The sequence below is a fragment of the Panthera tigris genome, chromosome C1 (assembly GCF_018350195.1).
Source record: "Panthera tigris isolate Pti1 chromosome C1, P.tigris_Pti1_mat1.1, whole genome shotgun sequence".
NCBI classification, from domain to species: domain Eukaryota; kingdom Metazoa; phylum Chordata; class Mammalia; order Carnivora; family Felidae; genus Panthera; species Panthera tigris.
Genome location: NC_056667.1, coordinates 110,324,162 through 110,350,330, shown reverse-complemented (window position 1 = coordinate 110,350,330; position 26,169 = coordinate 110,324,162). Strand labels below are relative to the sequence as shown.

Sequence of the window (26,169 nt, the reverse complement as noted above, 5' to 3'; positions counted from 1 at the left end):
AACATTCTTTGCCTTGAACCACTGAATATGAGTACCCGGAGGTGCACAGGCTGGATCTCCTCGGGGATCTGTCCCCTGCCCCCACCCAGGGCGTGGCAGAGGACAGGCACTGGGGAAGATACATTGAAAAAATGCAGTAGCTGGTAGCAAGCAAAGCTAGGAACAAAGTCTAGTTTTCTATCCAATGCCACTTGGGACTCCCTTGCCTACCTCCTCAATCAAACAGCATGCACTGTGTTCCTTCACTGCTGGGCTGGTGAGGTGAGACTGTGTGAAGGAAAAGTGACCCCACCAGGGGCATAGACCACACAGGCATCAAGAAGTCAGAGGAGGAGATGGCTGGGGCTGAGTCCAGGGTGGGAAGGAGAAAGAGTGACAGAGAAGGAGGCGAAGGGACACAGATGGGCTGTGTAGAGAGGATGGCTTGATGTCAGTGCTGGAGAACTGGGATGTTCCAGGCCAAGGAAGTGGCATCACAAAGATCTGGTCTGGGCACAGCCAGTTCCTACCAGGAGCCAAGTGTGGGAGGAGGGAAGCAGTAAATGCTCCTTCCATGATGACAGAACTGCGCTGTCCAACACAGTAGCCACAAGCCACATGTGGCTACTGAGCACCTGAAGTGTGGTTGGCATGACTGAGCAATTGAATTTCTAATTTCAACTACAATGAATTTAAACGTACACAGTCACATGTGGCTAGTGGCTACCATATTGGACAGTGCAGTCCTAGAGAGTGCAGCGTATCAGACCAAGGGGAGATGTGAAGTAAAATAAACAAGGACTTCACAGCCAGACGAGCAGGGGTTCAAATCCTGACTCAGCCACCTACTAAGTGTGGGACCTGAAGCCCCAGTGTCTTCATCTGTCAAATGGAACCATGTCAGTTACCATGTAGCATTGTTGTGGAGATTGAATTAATGAACTACTGTTGGAAAACTCTTAGCAACGTGCGTGAGTACAGTCTGAGCCCCTACTCTGTTCTGTGGGGAGGGACAGAGTGTAGAGGGCAGGCAAAGGAACCACAGCACAGTGGAACAGTGTATGTTAGTCTGTAAATCCCTCAGTGATCACCTGCCTTATTCAAAAAGTAAACAAAAGAGAGTCACTTGAGGCAGCTTACAGAGATACCTAGAATGCAACAAAATCAAAAATAAAATAAAGGAGAAAGCAAGAGGAAGGGAAAATTAAGGTAGGAAAGCACAATTCAGCTCTCTTAGAGGAAGGCTAGTAAATGAAGTTCCAGTATATTTGCTAGACATAGCCACCACGTTCATTGTGAGAGTCCTGGTGGGCAATGCAAAAACGAAAATGTAAGCAGTGCCGAGTTTAAACATGCCCTTGTTAAGAACAAGCTAGTCTCTGAGAAGAAGCCCGGCTTTCCTGATGGGATGTCATGAAGGGGATACCAAGCAAGGGAATACCATTGGCAAAAATAGTAAATTCAGGAGGGCTTCTCAAGGGCCCTCTCTTCCGAGGTCTCTCTGGGCAGGCTGGCAGCACTCTGCCACAGCAAAGCTCTGAGAAGGTCTTCTCTGGGCGAGTGAAAACCATGAGTTTCAACGCAGGCCAGGGTCTTCTGGAGCCAGAGAAGGTAGACATTAGCTACAATGGCTGAGTACAGAGTCAGGGAGGCTGCAAGGAAACACTCAAGCCAGGTCTGAAGGAGTGGGCCAGAGATGAGGCCGTAGAGGCGGGCACTTGACCTGTACCTGCAGGGAGCCCTAGAGGCTTGTGTGTCAGGTGTGCAGGGAGGAGGAATAAACCTAGTGTAAGGCCCCGGGAGGGTCTAGGAGCCAGGTTCTGAGAAAGCAAGGTCCCTCAGCTTGACGTGAGCACACACAGCAAGGTTTTTGGCCGTAGGGGTGGCCAGGCCCTGTGCTCACTAGGGCAGGATGGGACGGAGGCCTATAGCTTCACACCCTGAACTCTGGCCTTATCTGGGCAAAAGAGAAGGGATCCCTGGTGAGGACCCAGGAGCATCATGTCTCTGGGCCGGGGGTACCTCTTGGGGACATATACCTCCTGAACTGCCAGTCACATGGTATTCACAGGAACGCCACCCCATTGATATCACCCCACACGCCAGACAATCCTGTGTGGTGGGACTCCCTTTCAATGGAGGGTGTGTCCCTCTGGGCCCTGGGCTTTGGAGAGGGGCTGAGCCATCCTGGCTGCATCAGGGCACACGGAGAGACTCAGAGTCGGGGTTGACAGGCCCTGTAACCCAGTGTGCACTGCCAAAGCAGCACCACTATGAGCTCTCGCCTCGATGGTGCTGCTATCAGCCCGTCCCGGCCCTCCCCGTCACCGAGCTTGGTGGCTGATCAAAAAGGGAGTAGGATTTCAGGAAGCCAAACAATGCCATAGACAGCAACGCAAAGAATAAAAGCAAAATAAATAATAAAAATATACGGATATAGAAACATAACAGAAAGGAGCAAAATGTGAAGGAAAATTCTTCCCCCACCTTCCTCCCTCTCTACTCCATGCCAATCCTCAGTTCCAGAAGAAACCACTGGTAACAGTTCAATATAATTACCTCTAAAAAGGATGTATCTCCATCTTTATATATATGCATCTTCCATCTGTTTAAACAAAAATAGCATGATACTATAAAAGATAGCTCACTTTTATTTCATACTCAAATATCAACACACGTACTAGATCAAACCATCTGAAACTACCAATATTTGGTTGTCTTGAGTGTCTGCAGTGGGATGGTCTAGTCAGAGTCCCTGTCACCTGCTGGACTGTGCTGCCTTCCACTGAGTGGTGGCCTCTTTCACCTACGCCAGCCCATTTTTGTTCCCGTTTGGAGTGACAGATTCCACATCAGACACCCTTGGCTCTGGAGGAGTTGGCTGGTTGCACAGGGTAACTTCCAAGCCTCTCAATCCCTCACCCAGATCCAGACACCCTTTCTGCATCCCTTCATTGCCAGCCCTCCAGGGTAGCGTCCCCCCTCTGGACTAGCTTCCCATAGACCAGAGAGTCCGTGTGTGTTTTGCTTCTCAGACCGCAGTCTCCTGTTCGGTGCCCCAGATACCACATGGCACACAGCCCCTCCTAGTCCCAGGAACATTTTGACTCTCTCCCCAACTCCACCTCCCCACTCACCTTTCAGCATTTCTTTACCTCTTCTCCCATACTCCACTTCAGTGATACTCAGAAGCCCATGATAGTGGTGTGGCTTTAGACATCCTACAGCTCTGAAGAGGGCTTTGGTAACCAGCTCACCCTTCTCCTCTCAGGTGATGGTCACCCCCATTCTGGTTCCTTAGGTTCAGTACACCCTGGGGCCAGTGCAGGACACTGACCCTGGTGGGCTCAGCAGCACACTGACCTACTTCAGGGCTGGGCAAGGGGCCTGAGCTAAGAATAAAGCATCTCACTAACAAGAAGCAGGAACTTGCAAATACTCTGAGGGCTTTCCCTCAGGGGCAACACCATACTTACTTCCCTGGGATGGGGGGGGCATGTCTGCTCCCATCTTCCTGGTGGCCATCTATCCATCTACCCACCCACCCACTCATTTATCCATCCATACATTCAGCAAGCATATTGTGAGCCCCTACTGGAATGAGTAGGGCATAGTTCTGTTTTTAAGATTCTTGCAAGTGTGAGAGAGACACACACAGTGACACATAAAAACAGCAATAAGAGCTGAGGTAGAAAATTATAGCTGCAGCATATGAGGGTGTGTGTACCTGTGTGTGGGTACATACAGGCAAGCACATGTGTTCCTTCCAAACTCCTATCAGATGAAGTACACAGACACCAAAGTGAGAGAGAATGCGGGGGGGCTTCTGGAACTGCATGAAATTTGGTGTGGCCTGTGGGAGGAGAGGTGAGATACAAGGCTGAAATCTAGACAGGTCATGATCCCGAAGGACCTGAATGCCATAAGGGTATGACGCACATGCTCCTGGCTATGGAGAGGTATGATATGGTCAGTTTTTTGTATCTTTTAAAGATCACTTGGTTGGTAGAATGGAGAATAATTTTTTGGAGAGGCCAGGAAGCAAGTCTACCTGGGAGGCTTCCTGTCTCTCAAGTGAAGGATGACAGGGGACTAAGAGATGGGCAGGAGGCATCACAGACTGTAGTTTTTCCTTTCTTTTAGTGTCTTTTACCTGGCTTTGGTATTAGGGTAATGCTGGCTCAGAATTAGGAAGTGTTGGGAAGTGTTTTCTGTGCTTCTGTTTCCTGGGAGATGTTGTAGAGAATTGGTACCATTTCTTCCTTAGATGTTTAGTGGAATTCATTGGTGAAGCCATCTAGGCCTGATGCTTCTTTTTTGACAGGTTGTTAATTATTGATTCAATTTCTTTAATAGATATAGGCCTATTCAGATTGTCTATTTCTTCTTGTGTGAGTTTTTGACAGTTCTGTCTTTCAGGGAATTGGTCTATTTTATCTAAATTTACCAAATTTGTAGATATCTAGCTGTTTATAATATTCCTTTTTTATCCTTTTAATGTCAATGGGATCAGGTCAACTATCCTCCAGATGTCCCTCTTTCATTTCTGATATTATAAATTTGTGTCTTCTCTCTTTTTTTCTTGGTTAGCTTGGCTAGAGTTTTATCAGTTTTATTGATGTTTTCAAAGAACAAGATTTTGGTTTCATTGATTTTCCCTATTGATTTCCTATTCTCAAATTTGGGATTTCTGCTCTAATTTTTATTGTTTCTTCTTTTCTTCTTCTTGCTTTAGGATTATATTGCTCTTTTTTATCTAGTTTCCTAGGGTGGAAACTCAGATTATTAGTTTTAGATCTTTCTTCTTTTTAATTTTTTTAAAGGTTTTGTTTTTAAGTAATCTCTACCCCCAATATGGGGCTTGAACTCACAACCCCAAGATCAAGAATCACATGCTCCACTGACTGAGCCAGTCAGGCACCCCTTAGAACTTTCTTCTTTTTTAAAAAATTTTTTAAAAATGTTTTAATTTATTTTTGAGACATAGAGAGACAGAGCATGAGCAGGGGAGGGGCAGAGAGAGAGGGAGACACAGAATCTGAAGCAGGCTCCAGGCTCTGAGCTGTCAGCACAGAGCCCGACGTGGGGCTCGAACTCACGGACTGTGAGATCATGACCTGAGCTGAAGTCGGACGCTTAACCAACTGAGCCACCCAGGCACCCACCTTCTTTTTAAATATAGTCTTTCAATGTTATGTATTTCCCTCTAAGCATAGCTTTCACTACATCCCACAAATTTTGATAAGTTGTATTTTCATTTTCATTTAGTTGAAAACATTTAAAATATTTCTTAAGACTTCTTTGATTCATGTATTAATTATAAATGTGTTTCTTAATCTCCAAGTATTTTGGGATTTTTCTATTTTGATTTAATTTAATACCATCATGGTCTGAGAGCAGACATTGTATGATTTCTATTCTTTTAAATTTGTTCAGGTATGTTAATGGCTCAGAATTTGGTCTATCTTGGTGAATGTTCCACATGAACTTGAAAAACATGTATATTCTGCTGTTGTTGGCTGAAGTATTCTACCAATGTCAGTTACATTCAATTGATTGATGATGCCATTGAATTTGATGATGTCCTTACTGATTTTCTGCCTGCTAGATGTGTCATTTGTTGATAGAGGAGTATTAAAGACTCCAACTATAATAGTGGACTCATCTTTCTCTCCTTGTAGTTCTACCTATTTTTGCCTCATGTATTTTGATGCCCTGCTTTTAGGTACATACATGTTAAGTAATGTCATGTCTTCTTTGAGAATTGGCCCTCCTGGGCCAATTTATTGTTGTTTGTTTGTTTGTTTTGTTTGTTTATTCATCTATTTTTGAGAGAGAGAGAGAAAGTGCACAAATGAGCTAGGGGCCGAGAGAGAGAGAGGAAGAAAGAGAAGTGGCTCATCCAAAGTGGGGCTCACGCTCACCCAAAACGGGGATTGTGTTCATGAACTGTGAGATCATGACCTGAGCCAAAGTCAAATACTTAACTGACTGAGCTACCCAGGCACCTCTGTTGTTTATAATTATGTAATGCCCTATTTATTCCTCATAATTCTCCTTGCCCTGGAGTCTGCTCTGTCTGAAATAACCAAAGCTACTCCAGCTTTCTTTTGATTAGTGTTAGCATGGTATATCTTTCTTTATCTCTTTATTTTTAATCTGTTTTTATTTTTAAAGTGGGTTTCTTGTAGACAACATATAGCTGGGAACCTCAAGTTTTAATAGATGAAATCTTCAAATGAAAGCAATCATTTAAAGATGGGGATAATAGGATGACTCAAATGTTTAAAAAAAATTTTTTTATGTTTATTTATTTGAGAGAGAGAGAGACAGAGCACGAGCTGGGTCAGGGCAGAGAGAGAAGGAGACAGAATCTAAAACAGGCTCCAGGCTCTGAGCTGTCAGCATAGAGTCCAACGTGGGGCTCAAACCCACAAACCATGAGATCATGACCTGAGCCGAAGTCGAACACTCAACTGACTGAGCCACCCAGGCACCCCATGATTCAAATGTTTTATTCACAATTGCTAATAGCATTCACTGGGATAAAGAATGCATGGAAAAGAGCAGATGCGGAAACAGAGGAGATGAGTTGCTGTGGTCATGCTGAGTTTAATGAGTTTAATGTGTCCATAACCTATCTGCTGGACATATCCAGAAAATGGGGCTTTGGTAGACCTGGAGTTCAGGAGAAAGGTGGGGATTGGAGACATTGATTTTGGACTTGGAAGTGCATTAATCCTGGAAGTGGCCCTGGAAGAGGGTGGGAATGCACAAGGGGGATGTGCAAGCTGAAAGAGAATAGAATGGGGGGTCACCAGATCAGGGAGAATTCTTTGGTTTCAATGACTTAGCTCAAATAATCAAAGTACAAAAAGTCAGAGACAGAATTTCTGTCCTTTGTCTCCTTCCAACTCCCAACTTTACTCTCCCAAGCCAGCTGTTTTCAGGACATTAGGACAGTAACCTCTGGCAATTTTGGAATCACACTTCAAATCTTCGTGGCTAGAAAGAAAACCAACCCCCAGTTCCAATTAGAACATCTCAGGGAAAGCCTGTGGTTGGCCCTTGCTTGAGTCATAGTCTGGTTCTGGGTACCATGATTTATGTCATTGACAGTCCTTATCCGGAACACAGTTTGGACAAAGGAAGGAGAATTTCCCTGAAAAGAACAGAGGGAAGAACTTCAAGCAGAGCAGACCAAAACAATCAGCATCTCCCTCAGACAGGAAGAGGTCAAGGTGAAGGGAAAGGCCCTAGGAGGAGATTGGGGGCCATATTCTTATGGCATTCAGGTTCTTCAGGATCATGACCTGCCTGGATTTCAGCTTTGTATCTCACCTCTCCTCCCACAGGGTACAGCAAATTTCATGCAGTTACAGAGGTTGATTTAGCCTTTGGTGTCTGTGTACTTCATCTGATATGAGTTTGGAAGGAACACATGTGCATGCCTATACCCCTGGAAGGCAGCCAGGAGCTGGGGGCAGGTTTGAAAGGAGGCAGACCAGGGTTGGATTCCCAGCTGTGCTGCTAACTTACTGGGTCACCTGCCCTTTGTGAGATCCCATTTAACAAATGGGGGAACACCTGTGTTTTGGGGTGCTATGAGATTTATATAAAGTATGTCATGTGTCTTTAGCTATGCTGCCTTGCTTACCTCAGCACTCCCTATAGTGTGTGGTGGTGAATGGCTTTCACAGGTGTCCAAGCAGATAAAATTTGTGCTTCTGGATGACAGGGACTGTGTCTTAAGTACGTTTGGAACCACCTGGACTCCCCATGTCGAACCCAGTACTGAGTGCAAAACAGATGTTCAATAAAGATGAGATAGGATAGAAGAAACTGAGAAAGCATCTTCTCACACTTAGGTGGGACGGTGACTTATTCGTCCATTTATTCGAGAATCATTTCTTGAGCTGGGCCCCATGCAGGGCATTCGAGGATATGCTGAGGTGCACACGTGGCCCCTGCCCTCCAGGGGCTCCAAGGCAGGGCCATGAGGACTGATGATCTGCTTTTTCTCTGCTCACAGGTCGGGGGAGCTGCCACCCAAGATGTCGGCCTTCAGGCTGGTAAGAATTGCATCTATTGCATCCAGGGATTATCTGGGAATTACACTCAGCGAGAGGCAAGGAGAGCCCCCAAGGAAAACGTCAGAGACAAGGGAGTAGGAAGAACAAGACAGATTATATTACCTAAAGAAAACGAGTCTGGCCAACCTCTGGACCTGAGCAGGCGGCCACACTTGGCGCAGTAATCCCTCACTTCTATTTAAGGCTTAAATGCCTTGACAAGGGGATTTCTCTTTTGTTGTCTCATTGCAACAGTTGCAAGGAGCTCACTCAGAGTGGATGGGAATCAAATACTGGGTCCAATCTCAACTTTGGGCTCTTCGCCATCTTCCCTCAGCTTAATAAACATCTAAGCGCCTGCTGTGTCCCAGTGGCCAAGAGATGGCTCCATGTGGAAAGGAAGCAAATGCTGAGACACTGCCCTGCCCTGGAGTGGGGGGTGGGGGGCACAGGCCTCCAGGCAGCTGGGGTGGTGCAAGCATGATGAGAGAAGGTTGGAGGCTGGAGGAGCCCAGAGGAGAGTCCCAAACCAGCTTGGGCATTCTTCCCTGCCCTCCACTCCACCCCACCCATGAATTCCAACCCCAACCCAGGAAGGCTGGATAGAGAGAAGTCCTTTTTGATAAGAAAATGCCCCAGATATTCTTTTTCTGCATGCAAAGCCACACAGTGGCCATTGTCTCCTCCTGGCTGCTGGATCCACACTGCTGAGAGGGGACAGCATCACCCAGCAACCATGGGCTCCTGCAACCAAGCCCTCCAACTATCTGAGTCACAGAAGGGTGGCTAGGGTTGTCTTTTCCAGAATAGAGACAGGCTGTTCTAGGCTGGAAAGAGAACATACGTGGTTTCAAAATTCAGGCTGCAGGGGCTTTTGGTATCTAAATCACTTTAGAACTTGGCACCATTTTGGAGCATGAGGAGCATGAGTTGTAAGGCAAAGCCAGGTTTATTTCACAAAGGAATATACCCATGGGATGCATTAGTCCCAAGGGGCCCACTGGGAACATGACTAACTTCAAGCAGAGTTTAGAAAGCTACCTTTTGGGGGCATATTATGCTCAACTGCAATGGTACACCTGCTCTGTCTTCTAAGATTGCAAGTTCCTTGGGAAGACAGTGATGGCCTGATTCACCAATGGTCCCTTTAATGGGTCCTAGTGACTCCTGAATAAAGGGCAGAACCACACTGTGCTTATTCCTGACATACCATCCAGTGGTTCTACTCCATGCCCGGCACCACTCAGGCTCCTGACCCACATTATATTCCATCTTCACAACAGCCCTGGGAAGCTGCCCCATTCAATAGGTGAGGAAACTGATGTCAGTGAGGTTAAGTGACTTGCCCAAGGCCATCTCACTCATGGAAGGTAGAGAAGGAATGAGAACCCAGTCTGTCTGACTCCAAAGGGGCTAACCATTAGGCCGCTCTGCAAAACTGTGCCACAGCAAAATGCCATAACACATACCACAGACTGAGCAGCTTAAACAACAGAAATTTATTCTCTCACAGTTTTGGAGACTAGAAGCCCAATATCAAGGTGTCAGCAGGGTTTGTGTCTGGTGACACCTCTCTTTCTGGCTTGCAGATAGCCACCTTCTCACATGGCTTTCCTTCTTGTCACACAGAGAGAGAGAGTTCTCTGGTGTCTCTTCCTCTTATAAGGACACCAATCCCACCAGGTTAGGGCTCTACCTCTTTGACCTCATTTAACCTTAATTACTTTTTTATTTTTTTATTTTAATTTTTTAATGTTTATTTTATTTTTGAGATAGAGACAGAGCATGAGTGAGGGAGGGGAAGAGAGAGAGGGAGACACAGAATCCAAAGCAGGCTTCAGGCTCTGAGCTGTCAGAACAGAGCCTGATGCGGGGCTTGAACTCGTCAACTGAAAGATCATGGCCTGAGCCGAAGTTGAACGCTCAACCGACTGAGCCACCTAGGAGACCCCCTTAATTACTTAAAAAAAAAGATGTTTATTTATTTTTGAGAGAGAGAGAACACGTGCATGAGCAGGGGAAGGGCAGCTCTGCACTAACAGCAGAGGGCCCAACACGAGGCTCACACTCACAAGCTGTGAGATCATGACCCAAGCTGAAGTCGGATGCTTAACTGACTGAGCCACCCAGGTGCCCCAACTTTGATTACCATTTTAAAGGCTGTATCTCCAAATACAGTTACACTGGGGGATAGAGCTTTGATATATGAATTTAGTCTACAACAGGCTTTAATGTTTACTTTAACCTGTATTGTTGAGAAAACTCAAACATGTTGAATAACTACATTATGGAAAAAAGTATCTTTTTGTTTTTTTTTGTTTTGTTTTTTTTTTTCTTTTTTAATATATGAAATTTACTGTCAAATTGGTTTCCATACAACACCCAGTGCTCATCCCAAAAGGTGCCCTCCTCAATACCCATCACCCACCCTGCCCTCCCTCTCACCCTGCCCTCCCTCCCACCCCCCATCAACCCTCAGTTTGTTCTCAGTTTTTAACAGTCTCTAATGCTTTGGCTCTCTCCCACTCTAACCTCTTTTTTTTTTTTTTTTTTCCTTCCCCTCCCCCATGGGTTTCTGTTATGTTTCTCAGGATCCACATAAGAGTGAAACCATATGGTATCTGTCTTTCTCTGTATGGCTTATTTCACTTAGCATCACACTCTCCAGTTCCATCCATGTTGCTACAAAAGGCCATATTTCATTTTTTCTCATTGCCACGTAGTATTCCATTGTGTATATAAACCACAATTTCTTTATCCATTCATCAGTTGATGGACATTTAGGCTCTTTCCATAATTTGGCTATTGTTGAGAGTGCCGCTATAAACATTGGGGTACAGGTGCCCCTATGCATCAGTACTCCTGTATCCCTTGGATAAATTCCTAGCAGTGCTATTGCTGGGTCATAGGGTAGGTCTATTTTTAATTTTCTGAGGAACCTCCACACTGCTTTCCAGAGTGGCTGCACCAATTTGCATTCCCACCAACAGTGCAAGAGGGTTCCTGTTTCTCCACATCCTCTCCAGCATCTATAGTCTCCTGATTTCTTCATTTTGGCCACTCTGACTGGCGTGAGGTGGTATCTGAGTGTGGTTTTGATTTGTATTTCCCTGATAAGGAGCGACGTTGAACATCTTTTCATGTGCCTGTTGGCCATCCGGATGTCTTCTTTAGAGAAGTGTCTAATCATGTTTTCTGCCCATTTCTTCACTGGGTTATTTGTTTTTCTGGTGTGGAGTTTGATGAGCTAAAAAGTATCTTTTTGAAAACAATTAGCAGTGGACCCCGCCCCCCCCCCAGGCTAATAAAAATCTTTAAACAAATTTTTTAATGTTTATTTATTTTTGAGAGGCAGGGGTATCCGAAGCAGGCTCTGTGCTGACAGCAGAGAGCCTGATGATGGGCTTGAACTCATGAACCATAAGATCATGACCTGAGCCAAAGTCAGATGCTTAACCGACTGAGCCACCCAGGCACCCTGTAAACTCTTTTGATATAATTAAAATAGGACTCGAGTTGAGAGAAATTTGATTTTTGCACTTCAGAAGTATACTCCAGGCTGGGAGTGAGGTGGGGGTTTCTCCAGCAGCAGCTGAGGGGTCCTTCCTCAAAGAATATGGCGAACTCGCTGCTCTGCCAGTTGCTTGCTGTATGACCTTGGCCAGGCTTTCCATTCTCTAGACCTTAGTTTTACCACTAGTCAGATGAACATGGGGCTGTCTGAGACTTCTCAGGACATCAGGGGCAGTGCCCTTTCTGACCCAGTGGTCCTGCCCAGGAGTGGGGAGACACAGCTACAGCTTGTGAGGTGCAAAGACCACACGCGAACCAGCCACCTATTACCCTAGTCAGCTGATACCCACTCCTCCAGTCTTCCTCCAACCTCTTTCAACCTCCTCCTCCTGATTTCTCTGGCCACCTCTTAGAGACAGACCGGCATGGTTCATATCCCAACACTATCACTTACATCTTCGTGGTTAAATAGAATTAACGATACCATTGTCACAGGATTACATAGGGTCATTGGAAGTCATACATAATCCCAAACTTTGATAACAATATTAGGACCACTAGATGTTCTGAATGTGTACAGTGGGTGACAGTGGTCTAGACTAAGGAAACAGCACATGCAAAGGCCCAAAGGGATCCAGGTCATGGTGCATCTGGGAAAGTACTGGGAGCAGGTGGTAAGTGCCAGGGCTGAATCTGCTCTGTCCACTGTGGTGGTCATGAGCCCCAGGTGCTACAAATATGTCTGCGTTGAATCGGGATGTGCTGTAAGTCTAAAGCACATGCCAGATCCAAGGACTCAGTACAAAGAATATAAAATATCTCATTAACAATTTTTACATTTCTTAACTGTTTAAATGATAATATTTTGAATATATTGGGTTAAATAACAACATTCTGGTGCAGCCACTCTGGAAAACAGTACAGAGTTTCCTTAAAAAGTCAAAAATAGAACTACTCTATGACCCAGCAATTGCACTACTAGGTATTTACCCAAAGGATACAAAAATATAGATTTGAAGGGATACATGCACCCTGGTGTTTATAGCAGCATTATCAAAAATAGCCAAACTATGGAAACAGCCCAAATGTCTACCCACTGAAGGATAAATAAAAAGTGGTGTATATATACAATGGAATATTAATCAGCCATCAAAAAGAATGAAATCTTTCCATTTGCAATGATGTGGATGGAGCTAGAGTGCATTATACTAAGCGAAGTAAGTCAGAGAAAAACAAATACCGTATGATTTCACTCACGTGGAATTTAAAACAGATGAACATAAGGGAAGGGAAAAAAAGAGAGAGAGAGGAAAGCAAACCTTAAGAGACTCAACCATAGAGAACAAATTGAGGGTTGATGGAGGGAAGTGGGTGGCAGGATGGGCTAGATAGGTGCTGGGCAATTGTGATGAGTGCCAGGTGTTGTATGTAAGTGATGAATCACTACATTCTATACCTGGAACCAATTTTACCATATATGTTAACTAACTTGAATTCAAATAAAAACTGAAAATAAAAAAATAACAGCATTCATAACATTAATTTCACCTGTTTTTCTTTACATTTTAAAGGTGGCTGCTAGAACACTTTCATTTTTTTTTTTTTAGAACATTTTCAATTACACATGCGGTTTGAGCTGTATTTCTATTGGATAGTGCTGGCCTTGACCACACACTAAGGATTTACAAACTGTGCATTGTATACAGCCTTCCTTTCTGGCAGCTGAGGGGATAGGATGAGTGCACTGGGCTGTATCACTTGCCCCACCCCTGAGCTGGAGGGGATGGTGCTCACCAAGAACCCCATGTATTGGGGAGGGGTGAGTCCTCAAACAAAAGTTGAAGTCTTTTAAAGAAGGTGATTAGGTCTTGCATTGCCCATGTATTGTTCAACCATTAGATTGTCCCTGATTTTGGCTTTGGGGATCCCATCACAAGGATGCACACACAAGGTAGCTGACTTAAGGATGAACATGTAAATAGATCTTTCTCTTTGCCATCATCACCAGCTTCTTCACCCTCCACCCTATGGGCAAGTGAGGAAACCGAGATCCTGGTGCTGGCACACATTCTGAGCCACCCCAAGGCCCTGGGCAGAGCACAGTTTTCAGTCACATTAATGAAACCCCATCTTCCTTCCAAATGAGGACTATGAATGTTTACATATCTGTGTGCAGAGGGGCTGGGAACTATTCAATGCAGAAGACTGGTTGGAATTATTTTGAAATTCAAAGCACCTCTCTTAGATCGGCCCAGTCTCCAGTGCACAAAGTCATAAACGTTTGTTTGTTGACAAATCAATCATACCTTATCTTCAACCATACTTCATCAGATAGGGAGGGGATACAATGCCCAGGCACTGTGAGACATTCCTGAGAAAAACAAGGTCTTTGGCACCAGCAGTAACCATGCCATCTGTCCCTGCAGAGGGGACAGGCTTCTGTGGGTCTACTGATGGGCCTGCACTGGAGCTTAGACCAGGCCTGCTGCTGGAGCTCCCTTGATGACTCATCTGAGTCTTCATCTATCTGACTATATGCAGGCATAGACCATCTCTAGGTCCACCTCTTCTACTTTGGGAAGAGAAAGACGTGGCAGGTGGGCACAAGGTATCAGGGCACAGTGCCGTTTCAGTGAGGAGGCCAAAAGAGGCCACCTTTCTTGGGAGACATTAGTATGAAGGACCAGGTCTCCAGGGAGTGGGTTGTTCATGGCTTCTGGCCTTTGCAGTAGTTTCTGTCTCATGCTGGGGCACTCCCACATTCTCTCCAGCAAGAGCTCTTCCCGCACCCAGCTGTTATGTATTTCCTATCACGCAGAGCAAGGAGGACTCCCAGGACTCCTCACATCTCCCTGCTTTCTTCAACTCCTCCTCCATTTCATGAGTCTCCATAGACACTCTTACTTTCTTCACGGCTGAGAGATGCTATTTCTCTTCTCCATTCTTTTCCTGATTCAGCAGCTCTTGCAGTCTTTTCCTGCTGATGGAGGTCATGAAGAAGCTCTATTTTCTGTGATGTGGCTTCTCATTTATTTCCTAGTAGAGCTTTGGCCAAATGGAGGGAACAAAAGTCATGTTCTTTGATTTCTTCTTCCAGCCCATGTGGGACTCATGCCTCCGTAGTCTGGATTGGACATGGTGCCTCTCTTGTTCATCTCTGGTTAAGGTCAAGTTTGCTGTGAGATGCCCATCATCTGCCTTTGACTTTCAATCTTGCTTTGATGATCTGCCAGCGGCTTCAGCTGCATGCTACAATTTCATCCTCTTTGTAAGAAAGCTTCTCCGGGATCTCTGAGGTGTCTGGTATGATCTGATTCGTTCACTGGGCCCAGTATGTTGTCAAACTGTTTTTCTGTATCCTGCAGCAACTGTTCCTTGCAGTTCTTCTTTAATTTGGCTTCCATTTGTATAAAATCGTACAGACATACCGTTTAAAGAATCAGTTTCCCACTGCCTCTTCCCCAGAGGTGACCACTGTCAAGCCTGCTATTGATTCTTGGGTATTTCCCTCTGTGTCTGGAAAGAACAGGCTCACAGTGCTACTGGAGTTTTTGGGTTCAGGCATCATCGATGACTGACTTCCTGCCATGTAAGAAAGGCCCTAGCTCCATGAGCCTACCCCCCTCCAGGCACTCACAAGTATGCTACTCATGTCTCTGTCCTCCCCAAATTGTTAAACCTAGCTTTGATCAGACCTGCATATAGAGTTTACTTATTTTATCTAAGTAAATGCTACCCTGAACTGAGCTAGCATACTCTAAGCACCATGCTTTCCTTTGCTAGACTTTGTAATTGTCTTTTCCCCACCTGCTAAGGTTTCTGTGTATTTATCATGCCTTTAGCACCCCCAATTTCTCCCAGACATGTCAGTCTTCTCTCAAAATGTTCTGACTCATCAGGAGGTCAACCAGTTTCATCCTCAGAGGGAAATCTCTCCCAGAGTTGCTGACTTGTGATATCTAGACTATGTCTTGTATTTCTGAGGCACACATCTTGACATCATCTTGGGAGCTCCTTCACAGCCAGTCTGAATATACCTTTTGTCTCTCCTTTGTACTGAATCCCTACTCCTGGACCTGAGGTCTTTCTCTTGGAGTACTCCCTCATTTTGATCTAGCACATCCTGCAATAGCTTTCTGAGAAGGGGTAACAACTTGCATATCTAAAACACATTTATTCACATGTGTCAGCTGGGCATGGGATTCCGTACTGGACAGAATTTTCCCTGAGAATTGTGAAGATGTTTATTTCATGTTGTCTTCTGGCTTCCAGCATTACTGTTGAGAAATCTGACACCATTCTCATTTTTTTTAGCATAATGCAAAACAGTTGTTAATTTAATTTTTAATATTAAATTAAATTAATTTTTATTTTATTTATTTTATTTTATTTTTTAAATTTACATCCAAATTAGTTACCATATAGTGCAACAATGACTTCAGGAATAGATTCCTTAATGTCCCTTACCCATTTAGCTCATCCACCCTCCCACAACCTCTACAGTAACCCTCTGTTCTCCATATTTAAGAGTCTCTTATGTTTTGTCCCCCTCCCTCTTTTTATATTATTTTTGCCTCCCTTCCCTTGTGCACATCTGTTCTGTGTCTTAAAGTCCTCATATGAGTGAGGTCATATGATATTTGTCTTTCTCTGACCAAATAATTCTGCTTAGCATAATATCTTCTAGTTCCATCCACATATTTGCAAATGGCAAGATTTCATTCTTTTTTGATTGCAGAGTAATACTCCATTGTACATATATACCACATCTTCTTTATCCATTCATCCATCGATGGACATTTGGGCTCTTTCCATACTTTGGCTATTGTGGATAGTGCTGCTATAAACATTGGGATGCATGTGTCCCTTTGAAACAGCATACCTGTATCCCTTGGATAAATACCTAGCAGTGCAATTGGTGGGTCGTAGGGTAGTTCTGTTTTTAATTTTTTGAGGAACCTCCATACTGTTGTCCAGCGTGGCTGCACCAGCTTGCATTCCTACCAGCAGTGCAAAAGAGATCCTCTTTCTCCCTATCCTTGCCAACATCTGTTGTTGCCTGACTTGTTAATGTTAGCCATTCTGATGGGTGTGAGGTGGTATCTCATTGTGGTTTTGATTTGTATTTCCCTGATGATAAGTAATGTTGAGCATTTTTTCATGTGTCGGTTGGCCATCTGCATGTCTTCTTGGAGAAGTGTCTATTCATGTCTTTTGCCCATTTCGTCACTGGATTATTTGTTTTTTTGGGTGTTGAGTTGGATAAATTCTTTACAGATTTTGGATACTAACCCTTTATCTGATATGTCGTTTGCAAATATCTTCTCCCATTCTGTCAGTTGCCTTTTAGTTTTTCTGATTGTTTCCTTTGCTGTGCAGAAGCTTTTTACTTTGATGAGGTCCCAATAGTTCATTTTTGCTTTTGTTTCCCTTGCCTCTGAAGATGTGTTCAGTAAGAAGTTGCTGCAGCCAAGGTCAAAGAGGTTTGTGCCTTGCTTTCTCCTATAGGATTTTGTTGGTTTCTTGTCTTACATTTAGGTCTTTCATCCATTTTGAGTTTATTTTTGTGTATGGTGTAAGAAGGTTGTCCAGGTTCATTTTTCTGCATGTTGCTGTCCAGTTTTTCCAGCACCACTTGCTGAAGAGACTGTCGTTATTCCATTGGATATTCTTTCCTGCTTTGTCAAAGATTAGTTGGCCATATGTTTGTGGGTCCATTTCTGGGTTCTGTATTCTGTTCCATTGATCTGAGTGTTTGTTTTTGTGCCAACCATTCTCATTTTTGAGCCTTTGTACAAAATCTATTTTTTTCTCTCTGAAAGCTTTCATGATTTTCTCTTCGTCCCAAGTATTTTGAAACTTCATGATCATGAGTGTTGATGTGGATCTATTTTTATTCCTTGTACTATTGACTGAACTTTCTTCCCCAGTTTTTTTTTCTAGAAGGCTTATGGCAATAATATTGTATCTTCAAAAATGTTTGTTACCTTTATACAGGAAGGACGATTTGGCTAGATAAAAAGTTACTAGATTTCTTTTTTCTTTCTTTTTTCATTGTGGTAAAAAAAAAAATGCCTAACGTTAAATTTACCATTTTTAAGCACACAGTTCAGCATCAAGTATATTCACATTGTTGTGCAACAGATCTGAGAACTTTTTTTTTTAATTTTTAAAAAATGTTTATTTATTTTTGAGAGGGAGAGAGAGTGTAAGCAGGGGAGGGGCAGAGAGAAAGGGAGACACAGAATCAGAAGCAGGTTCCAGGCTCTGAGCTGTTAGCACAAAGCCAGACACAGGGCTAGAACACATGAACCGCAAGATCATGACCTGAGCTGAGGTCAGCTGCTTAACTGACTGAGCTACCCAGGCAGCCCCAGACCTAAGAACTTTTAATCTTGCAAACTTGGAATTCTGTGCTCACTAAACACTATTTTCCCTCATTCCTCCTCCAGCCCTTGGCAACCACCTTTCTATTTTTTGTTTCTGTGATTTTGATTATTTTAGATACTTCTTTTTTTTCTTAAGGCTTATTTACTTTTGAGAGAGAGAGAGAGAGAGAGAGTGAACAGGGGAGGGGCAGAGAGAAAGGGAGACACAGAATCCAAAGCAGGCTCCAGGCTTTGAGCTGTCAGCACAGAGCCCGATGTGGGGCTTGAACCCACGAACTGTGAGATCATGACCTGAGCCGAAGTCTGACGCTCAACCATCTAAGCCATCCACATGCCCCAACTCTTTTAGATACTTCTTATGAGTGGAATCATGGAGTATTTGTCTTTTTGTGACTAGCTTATCTCACTTGGCATGATGTCCTTGAGGTCCATCCATACTGTACCACATAACAGGATTTCCTTCCATTTTAAGGATATTCCTTTGTATGTATACATCACATTTTGTTTGTTTATTCATATGTTAATGGGCACTTGGATTGCTTTCACCTATGGCTATTGTGAATAATGCTGCAATGAACATAGGAGTGCACATATGTCTTTACGATCCTTCTTTGAATTTCTTTGGATGTATACTCAGAAGTGGGATTGCTGGGTCATATGGTATATACATTTTTACTTTTTTGAGGAATCTCCGTATTATTTTCCCCAGTGGCTGCACCAGTTTACAATCCCACCAGAAGTGTATAACAGTTCCAGTGCCTCTAACACTTGATGTTTTCTGTTCTTTTGGTAGTGGCCATACTAATAGGTAGGTTGCTCTTTTCTTGAGATCTTTTAGTTGTTCAGCTCTCTATAGGATTTGAATTTGTCCTGAATTTTCTCCTTAGAAGTGAACTCATCTTTATTTTCAAAGCTCAAAAACCTTTGCTAGTATATGTCCTGGAGCTGATTTTTCTTTGTCATTATTTCCTGGTACCTGATGTGCTTTCAATCTATAGATGCCAGATTTCTTTAATATCTGGAAAGTTGTCTTGAATTATATCTTTAAATAATCTTCCTGGGTTTATTTCCAGTTATCTTCTTTGGGTGCCCACGTATTTTTGTCCATCTTCCCTATCTATCCTTTTCTTCCTAATCCTCATTTAAAAAATTTCTCTGTCATTCAGCTCGCCCTCTCCTCCTGTCTTCAGTGATCTTTACTATGTTTATAGCGGTGATTGTTTTTCTGTTGTTTCCAATTCTGCTTTCATTCCTGGTCCATGTTATCTCTTCCATTTCTTTCTTGAGCTTTGCCAACTCAATTCTCATCCCTTCCACTTGTCTCAGCATCTAATTTCTGAGCTCTTGTTTCTGATCTACTCTTCAGTACATTTTTGGAAACTATGGTGAAATACTTGGCCACAACTTCCACTGTTCTCTGACAGTTTTGTTGGTTTGTTTGTTTTTCCTGGTATTAGTCACTTGCTCCTTTCCTCCTGTTGGATTTCAGTATCTTTGTATGTAGACCTGTGCTGGTTTGGGGATTACTCCTCTTTGAATGGGGTGAGCTTTCTTGGGTCAGAAGGAAGTTCATACGAGTCAATGCCATGTCACAGGCTAGCAGAAACCTATGAGATTTTAGTCTTTGCTTCTCCTCACCCAACGGGTTTCGGTCCTATAGGGCTATTCACAGGGCAAAGACTCTTTTTCCACCTCACGGTGGGACTGTTTTCCTGCAAATATGGCTTGTCTGTTTCCTAGAACCAAGGTAGGTCAGGGAATCTTCCATTGCTACCTCCCACTGCCATCCTGGCAAGAGCAAGAGAGAGTGGGAAAGGAGAGAGGGAATAAGAAGGAGAGGGAAAGAGGAGGAGGGGGTATGAAGAGAGCATTGGAAAAGACGGCCCCCGGGAGAGGTAAGTCTTGAGCAGGAAAGGGAACATGGAACAGGTGTTTGACCACTGTCTTCTATCTTCTGTCCAGGGTGACCATGTGTGGCTGAACCCCCTCCCTGCCAACAAGACCAGCGTGGCTATTGGGTGCATCATCAAGGAAACAAAGCCTGGCAAGATCTTGGTTGAAGATGATGAGGGCAAGGTCAGTGTGGCCAGGCTCTTCAGGGAGGCTGGGCCCTCTTAGCCCCACCCCAACCCCACCCCTCTAGGACCCTGAGCCCCTTTCCTCTTCTGTCACTGCTCTCCAACACCAGGGGTTTCAGAGCCCAGATGGGGGGAAACCTACCCAGTAGAACAGACCACAGTGGGGTCCTGTCATGGTGGACATCATGTGTCTGTCTTGGGGAATGTTTCTATAATGAAAGAGCAAGGACTGAGTAGGTAGATGGAAAACTAGGCCAATTAAGGGAAGTAGGAAATAGGGAAGTGAGGAAGGGGCTGTGACAGAGAGGAGAGGGTGGCAGAAAGCTGCTTTGCCAAGTAAAGGAGGGTAAGCCTGGAGACCAGGAGGAGAGAAGGAAAGGTGTTCTTTGAGGAGAGGAGGGCTCCAGAATGTGAGGAGGAAGAAGACGAGGCTCAGCTGGTACTGAAAAGAACAGCCCAGGTGAGAGAGAAGTGGAAGCTGGGGTGGCCTGCAGGGTTGCAGCTCAGCCATCTGGGGGTTGGGGGGTAGCTTCAGCCAAGTGTGGTGCCATGAGGAAGGGCATGCAGGGCTAGGGGTCCAGCTCATCCCTTCAGTCCCCCTCGGGCAAACCTCTTTGCTGAGGTGCTGCAGCATCGGGTATGTGGAGACTTGGCCTCCAGGGAGAAGTTTCTAGGCTATGACCTGTAAGCTGCATATTAGGGAAGCCAGTAAAACATGAATGATTATATCTTCCATTTGCAAAGTGATGTTTTACAGTTTACAAAGCACTTTTACTTGCATGCTTTTATTCCAGCCATCTGTGAGGCCCCCAGGTGATCCTGCTCCTGATCTCAATGACAGCCAAATCTGACTTCTGGCTACAAGCTACTCTGACCCTGGTCTGAAATTCACCATTAGCCCTGGCTTCACACTGATGCTTGGCTTCACACTGACACCTGGCTTCACACTGGCACCTGGCTTCACACTGACTCCTGGCTTCACACTGACGCCTGGCTTCACACTGACGCCTGGCTTCACACTGACGCTTGGCTTCACACTGACACCTGGCTTCACACTGGCACCTGGCTTCACACTGACTCCTGGCTTCACACAGACGCCTGGCTTCACACTGACGCCTGGCTTCACACTGACGCTTGGCTTCACACTGACCCCTGGCTTCACACTGACCCCTGGCTTCACACTGACGCTTGGCTTCACACTGACCCCTGGCTCTAGACACATCCTTTCTCCAACTGCAAACTGCCCTGATCCTCCCTCAGGTTTTCCTTGACCTCAGCCAGAGACTCAGGCCACCAGGTCAGCTGATGTGCTGAGAACTTGGAGAAGAGGTGCAGTGGGTTGGCCCATGTGGAGGCCACCCCTCAGGGGAGTCTGTGCCCTTTGTTCCAGGAACACTGGATCCGAGCAGAGGACCTTGATACCCTCAGCCCCATGCACCCCAATTCAATGCAAGGTGTGGACGACATGATCCGCCTGGGGGACCTGAGCGAGGCAGGCATGGTGCACAATCTCCTGATCCGTTACCAGCAGCACAAGATCTATGTGAGTCCCTGTTTCCACCCTCTGCTCAGGGGGCTTGGTCCATGTGCACTGACCTCCTGGCTGGGGAAGAAAAAAAAAACAGGCACCAGAGGTTTGGAGCCAGGCACACCTGGTTCAGTCCCCACCCAGCCCACCCACCCCCACCCTCACTGCGTGAGGTGGGCAAGGAGCTTAACACTTCTCCTTGGCATCATAATACCTTGCAGTCTCAGAAAGCTGACAGGCAGCATGCCAGCACAGTCCCTAGCACACAGTAGGTGCTCAGTTAGTGCTGTCCCCCCTTCATCTGTGGCTGAGTGGAAGGCCTGCTCTGATGGCCAAGTGGACCAGAGGCCAGGGGGGTGGACATAGTCTTATGTTCCTTCCTAGGCATTTGGCAGAGACAGGGTCACTAGGCAGCAGACCCCTGCTCTCTTGTGAAGTGAGTCCTGTGATGGTCAGGAGGGCTGTGCAGATTGATGTGGGTCCTTCTCCCAAAACCTGGCAGCGGATGGGAGGCTCACCCCAGCTCTAAGGCTCATATTCCCCTTCCAATGCGATTTTCCCAGGAGACTGAGCATTCAAAACTGGCTCCAGCCCCGCCCTGAGTGGGTGTGGCCTATGAAGTCACTGCCTGCCTGGGCCTCTCCTAGTTCAAGGTGGCTGGTTTGGCTCTGAGCAGCCCTTCAGGGATGAGTGAGCAGGGGACCCCGAAAAGAGGGGAGGGCTGGTCAGGAGAGTGAGGAGGCTCTGCGGTGGAAGGGGGCAATAGAATACACTGAGTGCACACTGGCTGAATGTGATTCAGAGATCCTGGGACTGATAACGCCAACAAGCTAAAGTGAATTACAGTTTATCCTTTCCAAAGAGCTTATGCTTGCATTCTTTTATCTGGCTGTCATAGTCCTTGGAGTCAGAGACATTAAACTCTCCATTCCTAAAATGAAAATTTGGATGTGGATAATCATGTGACTTGATGAGGTGGCTCTCCCTGTCCCATTCCCAGGACTAGTGGGGGCTCCAGATAACCAGGTGGTCCTGAATGGGGTCCTAGGAGGGATCAGTGGAGGCTACGCTTGTTGACCAGCCTCATGTGGTCAGGTGAGAGGCAGGTGAAGACTCACTTCATAAATTCAGCCCACTTTTATTGAGTCTTCTAAACACCAGACAGAATGCTAAACATTTAACAAAGACCTCATCTAATCTTCCTGTGAATGTACTCACCCCCAGCTTTTGTTTGCGGTGAACATCCCGATCTTTCCAGCTGAATGTCTTGTCTCCCTGGCCCAGAATCAGACCCCTCTTCCCCACCAGACTCAGCCAGTCCTGGTAGCCTCAGCAGGCCACACTCAAGGTCAAGGTCAGGGCCAGGCAGCATTGGCCTTCAGAGCAGAGAGCACTAACCACCTGTTCCCTTCCCCAGACATACACAGGCTCCATCCTGGTGGCCGTGAACCCATTCCAGGTACTGCCCCTCTACACCCTGGAGCAGGTGCAGCTGTATTACAACCACCACATGGGTGAGCTACCACCGCACGTCTTTGCCATCGCCAACAACTGCTATTTCAACATGAAGAGGAATAAGAGGGACCAGTGCTGCATTATCAGGTGGGGGGGTCAGGCTCCCCTTGTCCCTGGGGAATCACATGGGCCAGGCACTAGTTTCTAGTAAAGCAAGGAGCATCCCCTCTCCCTAAACCTCTCCAAACCAGCCTGCCTACAAGGCCTGTGTGATTTAGGGGCTCCCATTCAGCTGCACACAGCCTCCTCAAGGGCACACATCTCACCTACACCTGCTCCCTACTGCCCCTCCACCCTGACAGGTCCCTCCAGGGCTTCCTTCCTTCAGAATCAGCTCTTCTACTGCATCAGCAGGACCTGCACTGCCCCAGCCTTCATGAATATTTCCTCAGACAAGGAAGGAGAAATGGGGATGGGCACTTTTAGAAATGGGACCCAGGATGGCTTCTTGCGAACACAGGGGTCAAATAGGTGATGTCTCACACACACACACACACACAAATCTCTGGGCAGGCCTCAGGTGAGGACAGGGGTAGCAGCAGCTCCAGTGGGCAGCTCTCAGGTTTCTGGGGCCCAGGAGGGACATGTCCTCCTCCAATCCAGGTCCTGACCCTTCTTCAGAGGCCCTCTGCCTGGCCTGGCCTCCCTGCTTCCTGCACAGGCCCTCCTGAGGGAAGGCAGGGAGAGAGGGAAAGGAAGGGGGAGGGGGAATTTGGCTCAGGGCACATTGCTTGGAGCTACAGTAGAGCCATTCATTCATTCATTCATTCGAGGGTCCACTGTGCTCTGGTTGCACACCTGTTCTGTACTAACATGGGGAGACAGCAGCAAATGAAAGGGACTAAAATCCCTACCTTATGGAGTTTACATTCTAGAAGGGGAGACAGACAATAAATAAGCCAATTTGGGGGGTGGGGACAGCAGGTAATGAGAGCTTTGAAGAAAAGCATTGTAGGGAAAGAGGAAAGACAGTGATGGGCTGTTGTTCTAGAGGGAGGGCAGACCAGGCACGGCCTCTCTGAGGACGGATGTTGGAACAGAGACCAGAATGAAGTCCTATAGCAAGAGATGATCACATTTGCTGTTCTCAGCAGCCCTTTGAAGTAGATCTTCTTATTCCCATTTTACTGTTGGGTGGGAAACCTCCCACCAGAGAGGCTGAGATCCTTTCCCAGAGACACACAGCTGCTAAGTAGGGAATTCTAACCCAGGACACTGGAAAAGAAGACAGAGAGGTATCCTGGGGTGATTCCCACTTTTCCAGAAGTGAATGGAATTATGTGCCAATGAGGGCTGGTACTTTGTCTCCCTCTGGGGCTCTGCCTGTCTGCTCCGTGTGCTCCCCATCTGCCCCCTCCCCCCCAGGACTAGGCAGACCAGCCTCACTGCAAGAGTCTGCCCATGCTGCCCAAGAGCTGGGCCCCACGCTGGCCGGGAAGCTCACCAGGCCAGCCTCCACTTCCAGGACAGCAGTGCCTCAAGAAGAGGGTAGAGTACCCTGATCTGTGGCTTTTTGTACGAACAGAACCTCACTCTGAGCCAAACTTCCTTCTCCTCTTGCCCTCCCCTCCCTCAAGGCCATGAGAAAATCATCCCAGCTCTCCCCTCAGCATCCCATCTCTGCCTTGGAGGTTTGTTTGGGGAGCTGGTGTTTGCGGTGAGCAGCAGAGGTCTGCTGATCAGACTGACTCAGCAGGCAGTGATTGTGACATTTTGATCAAAACTTTTTTTTAATTAATATTTTCAGAGGAAACAATATTTGTCTGAGATTTGTTTCAAAATAGGACAGGGTGGAAAACAAAATTGGCCAGGAGTCGAAGCTGGGAATCGGACTGTGGGAGTTCCTCATGCAAACTGTAAAGTGCAGGAGTCTCCTGGGGAACTTGTGAAAGCCTGGATTCTGAGGGGACCTGGGTGGGCCTGGGAGTCTGCACTTATGATCGGGTGACAAGAAGTGCTTTCATTAGCAAGACACTATTCAGCCCCCACTTTTTTTTTTAAGTGTTTCTTTAATGTTTATTCATTTTTGAGAGAGAGAGAGAGAGCAAGCAGGGGAGGGGCGGAAAGAGAGGGAGACACAGAACTTGAAACAGGCTCCAGGCTTTGAGCTGTCAGCACAGGGCCCGATGAGGGGCTCAAACTCACGAACCACAAGATCATGACCTGAGCTGAAGTCAGACGCTTAACTGACTAAGCGATCCAGGCTCCCCAAGCCTCCATTTGTAATGTTTGACATTTTCCATAATAAAAAGTAATTGATACAAAAGTGATATTCAAGCCTCCATAACAGTAATTAACTATTAACCTGAGTGTGCTATGTGCCAGATTTGAGTATATTTTTAACTTAATTCAACTCCTTAAGAAACTTTTAAAAACAAGTTTTCAGGGGCGCCTGGGTGGCGCAGTCGGTTAAGCGTCCGACTTCAGCCAGGTCACGATCTCGCGGTCCGTGAGTTCGAGCCCCGCGTCAGGCTCTGGGCTGATGGCTCGGAGCCTGGAGCCTGTTTCCGATTCTGTGTCTCCCTCTCTCTCTGCCCCTCCCCCGTTCATGCTCTGTCTCTCTCTGTCCCAAAAATAAATAAAAAACGTTGAAAAAAAAAAAAATTAAAAAAACAAGTTTTCATATCTCACCATTATGAAATGAATATATATTCACTATGAAAATTTTACAAAATTTCAGAAAAATATTGTTGGAAAAAAATTGCTAGATACTTCTGGAAGAGATGGCTTCCCCTACCCCCTTGGTTACAATTATACTGAAGACAGTGGACATTTGTCACTTTACTGTACCTACTGGCATTGCCCACATTTACTGAAAGCCCCATATAGACTTGGTCCTAGTGTTCTCTAACTGGAGAGACCATAACTAATCGCCCCCACTTTATAGTACTTCTGATTTTCCACAATTGTTCTTTTTTAATTTTTTTTTTTTTAAGTAATGTCTACACCCAATGTGGGGCTTGAACCTACAACTCTGAGTCACAAGCTCCACTGACTGAGCCAGCCAGGTGTGCCGGATTTTCTGCAATTGTGATGATAAATGAATAATACTTTAGTGAGCAGAGAGCTTTGTGAAGAAAGCTTTTTCTGATTTT

At 45.7% G+C, this 26,169-nt stretch overlaps 1 protein-coding gene across 8 annotated transcripts in view; it reads left to right on the top strand.

Annotated features, from left to right (window-relative positions):
- Positions 1–26,169, top strand: part of MYO7B (myosin VIIB) — a 103,001-nt gene that overhangs the window by 19,021 nt on the left and 57,811 nt on the right. For 5 of the 8 annotated variants that reach the window (XM_042994180.1, XM_042994178.1, XM_042994179.1 and 2 more), the window contains 4 exons: positions 8,012–8,051; positions 19,916–20,029; positions 21,422–21,574; positions 22,977–23,161. In XM_042994180.1, the coding sequence (XP_042850114.1) occupies positions 8,034–8,051; positions 19,916–20,029; positions 21,422–21,574; positions 22,977–23,161 (470 nt within the window). In that variant the 5' untranslated portion in view covers positions 8,012–8,033. Of the gene's footprint in view, positions 1–8,011; positions 8,052–19,821; positions 20,030–21,421; positions 21,575–22,976; positions 23,162–26,169 lie in introns of those variants that run through there. The other 3 variants (XM_042994183.1, XM_042994177.1, XM_042994184.1) reach the window with 1 other exon arrangement.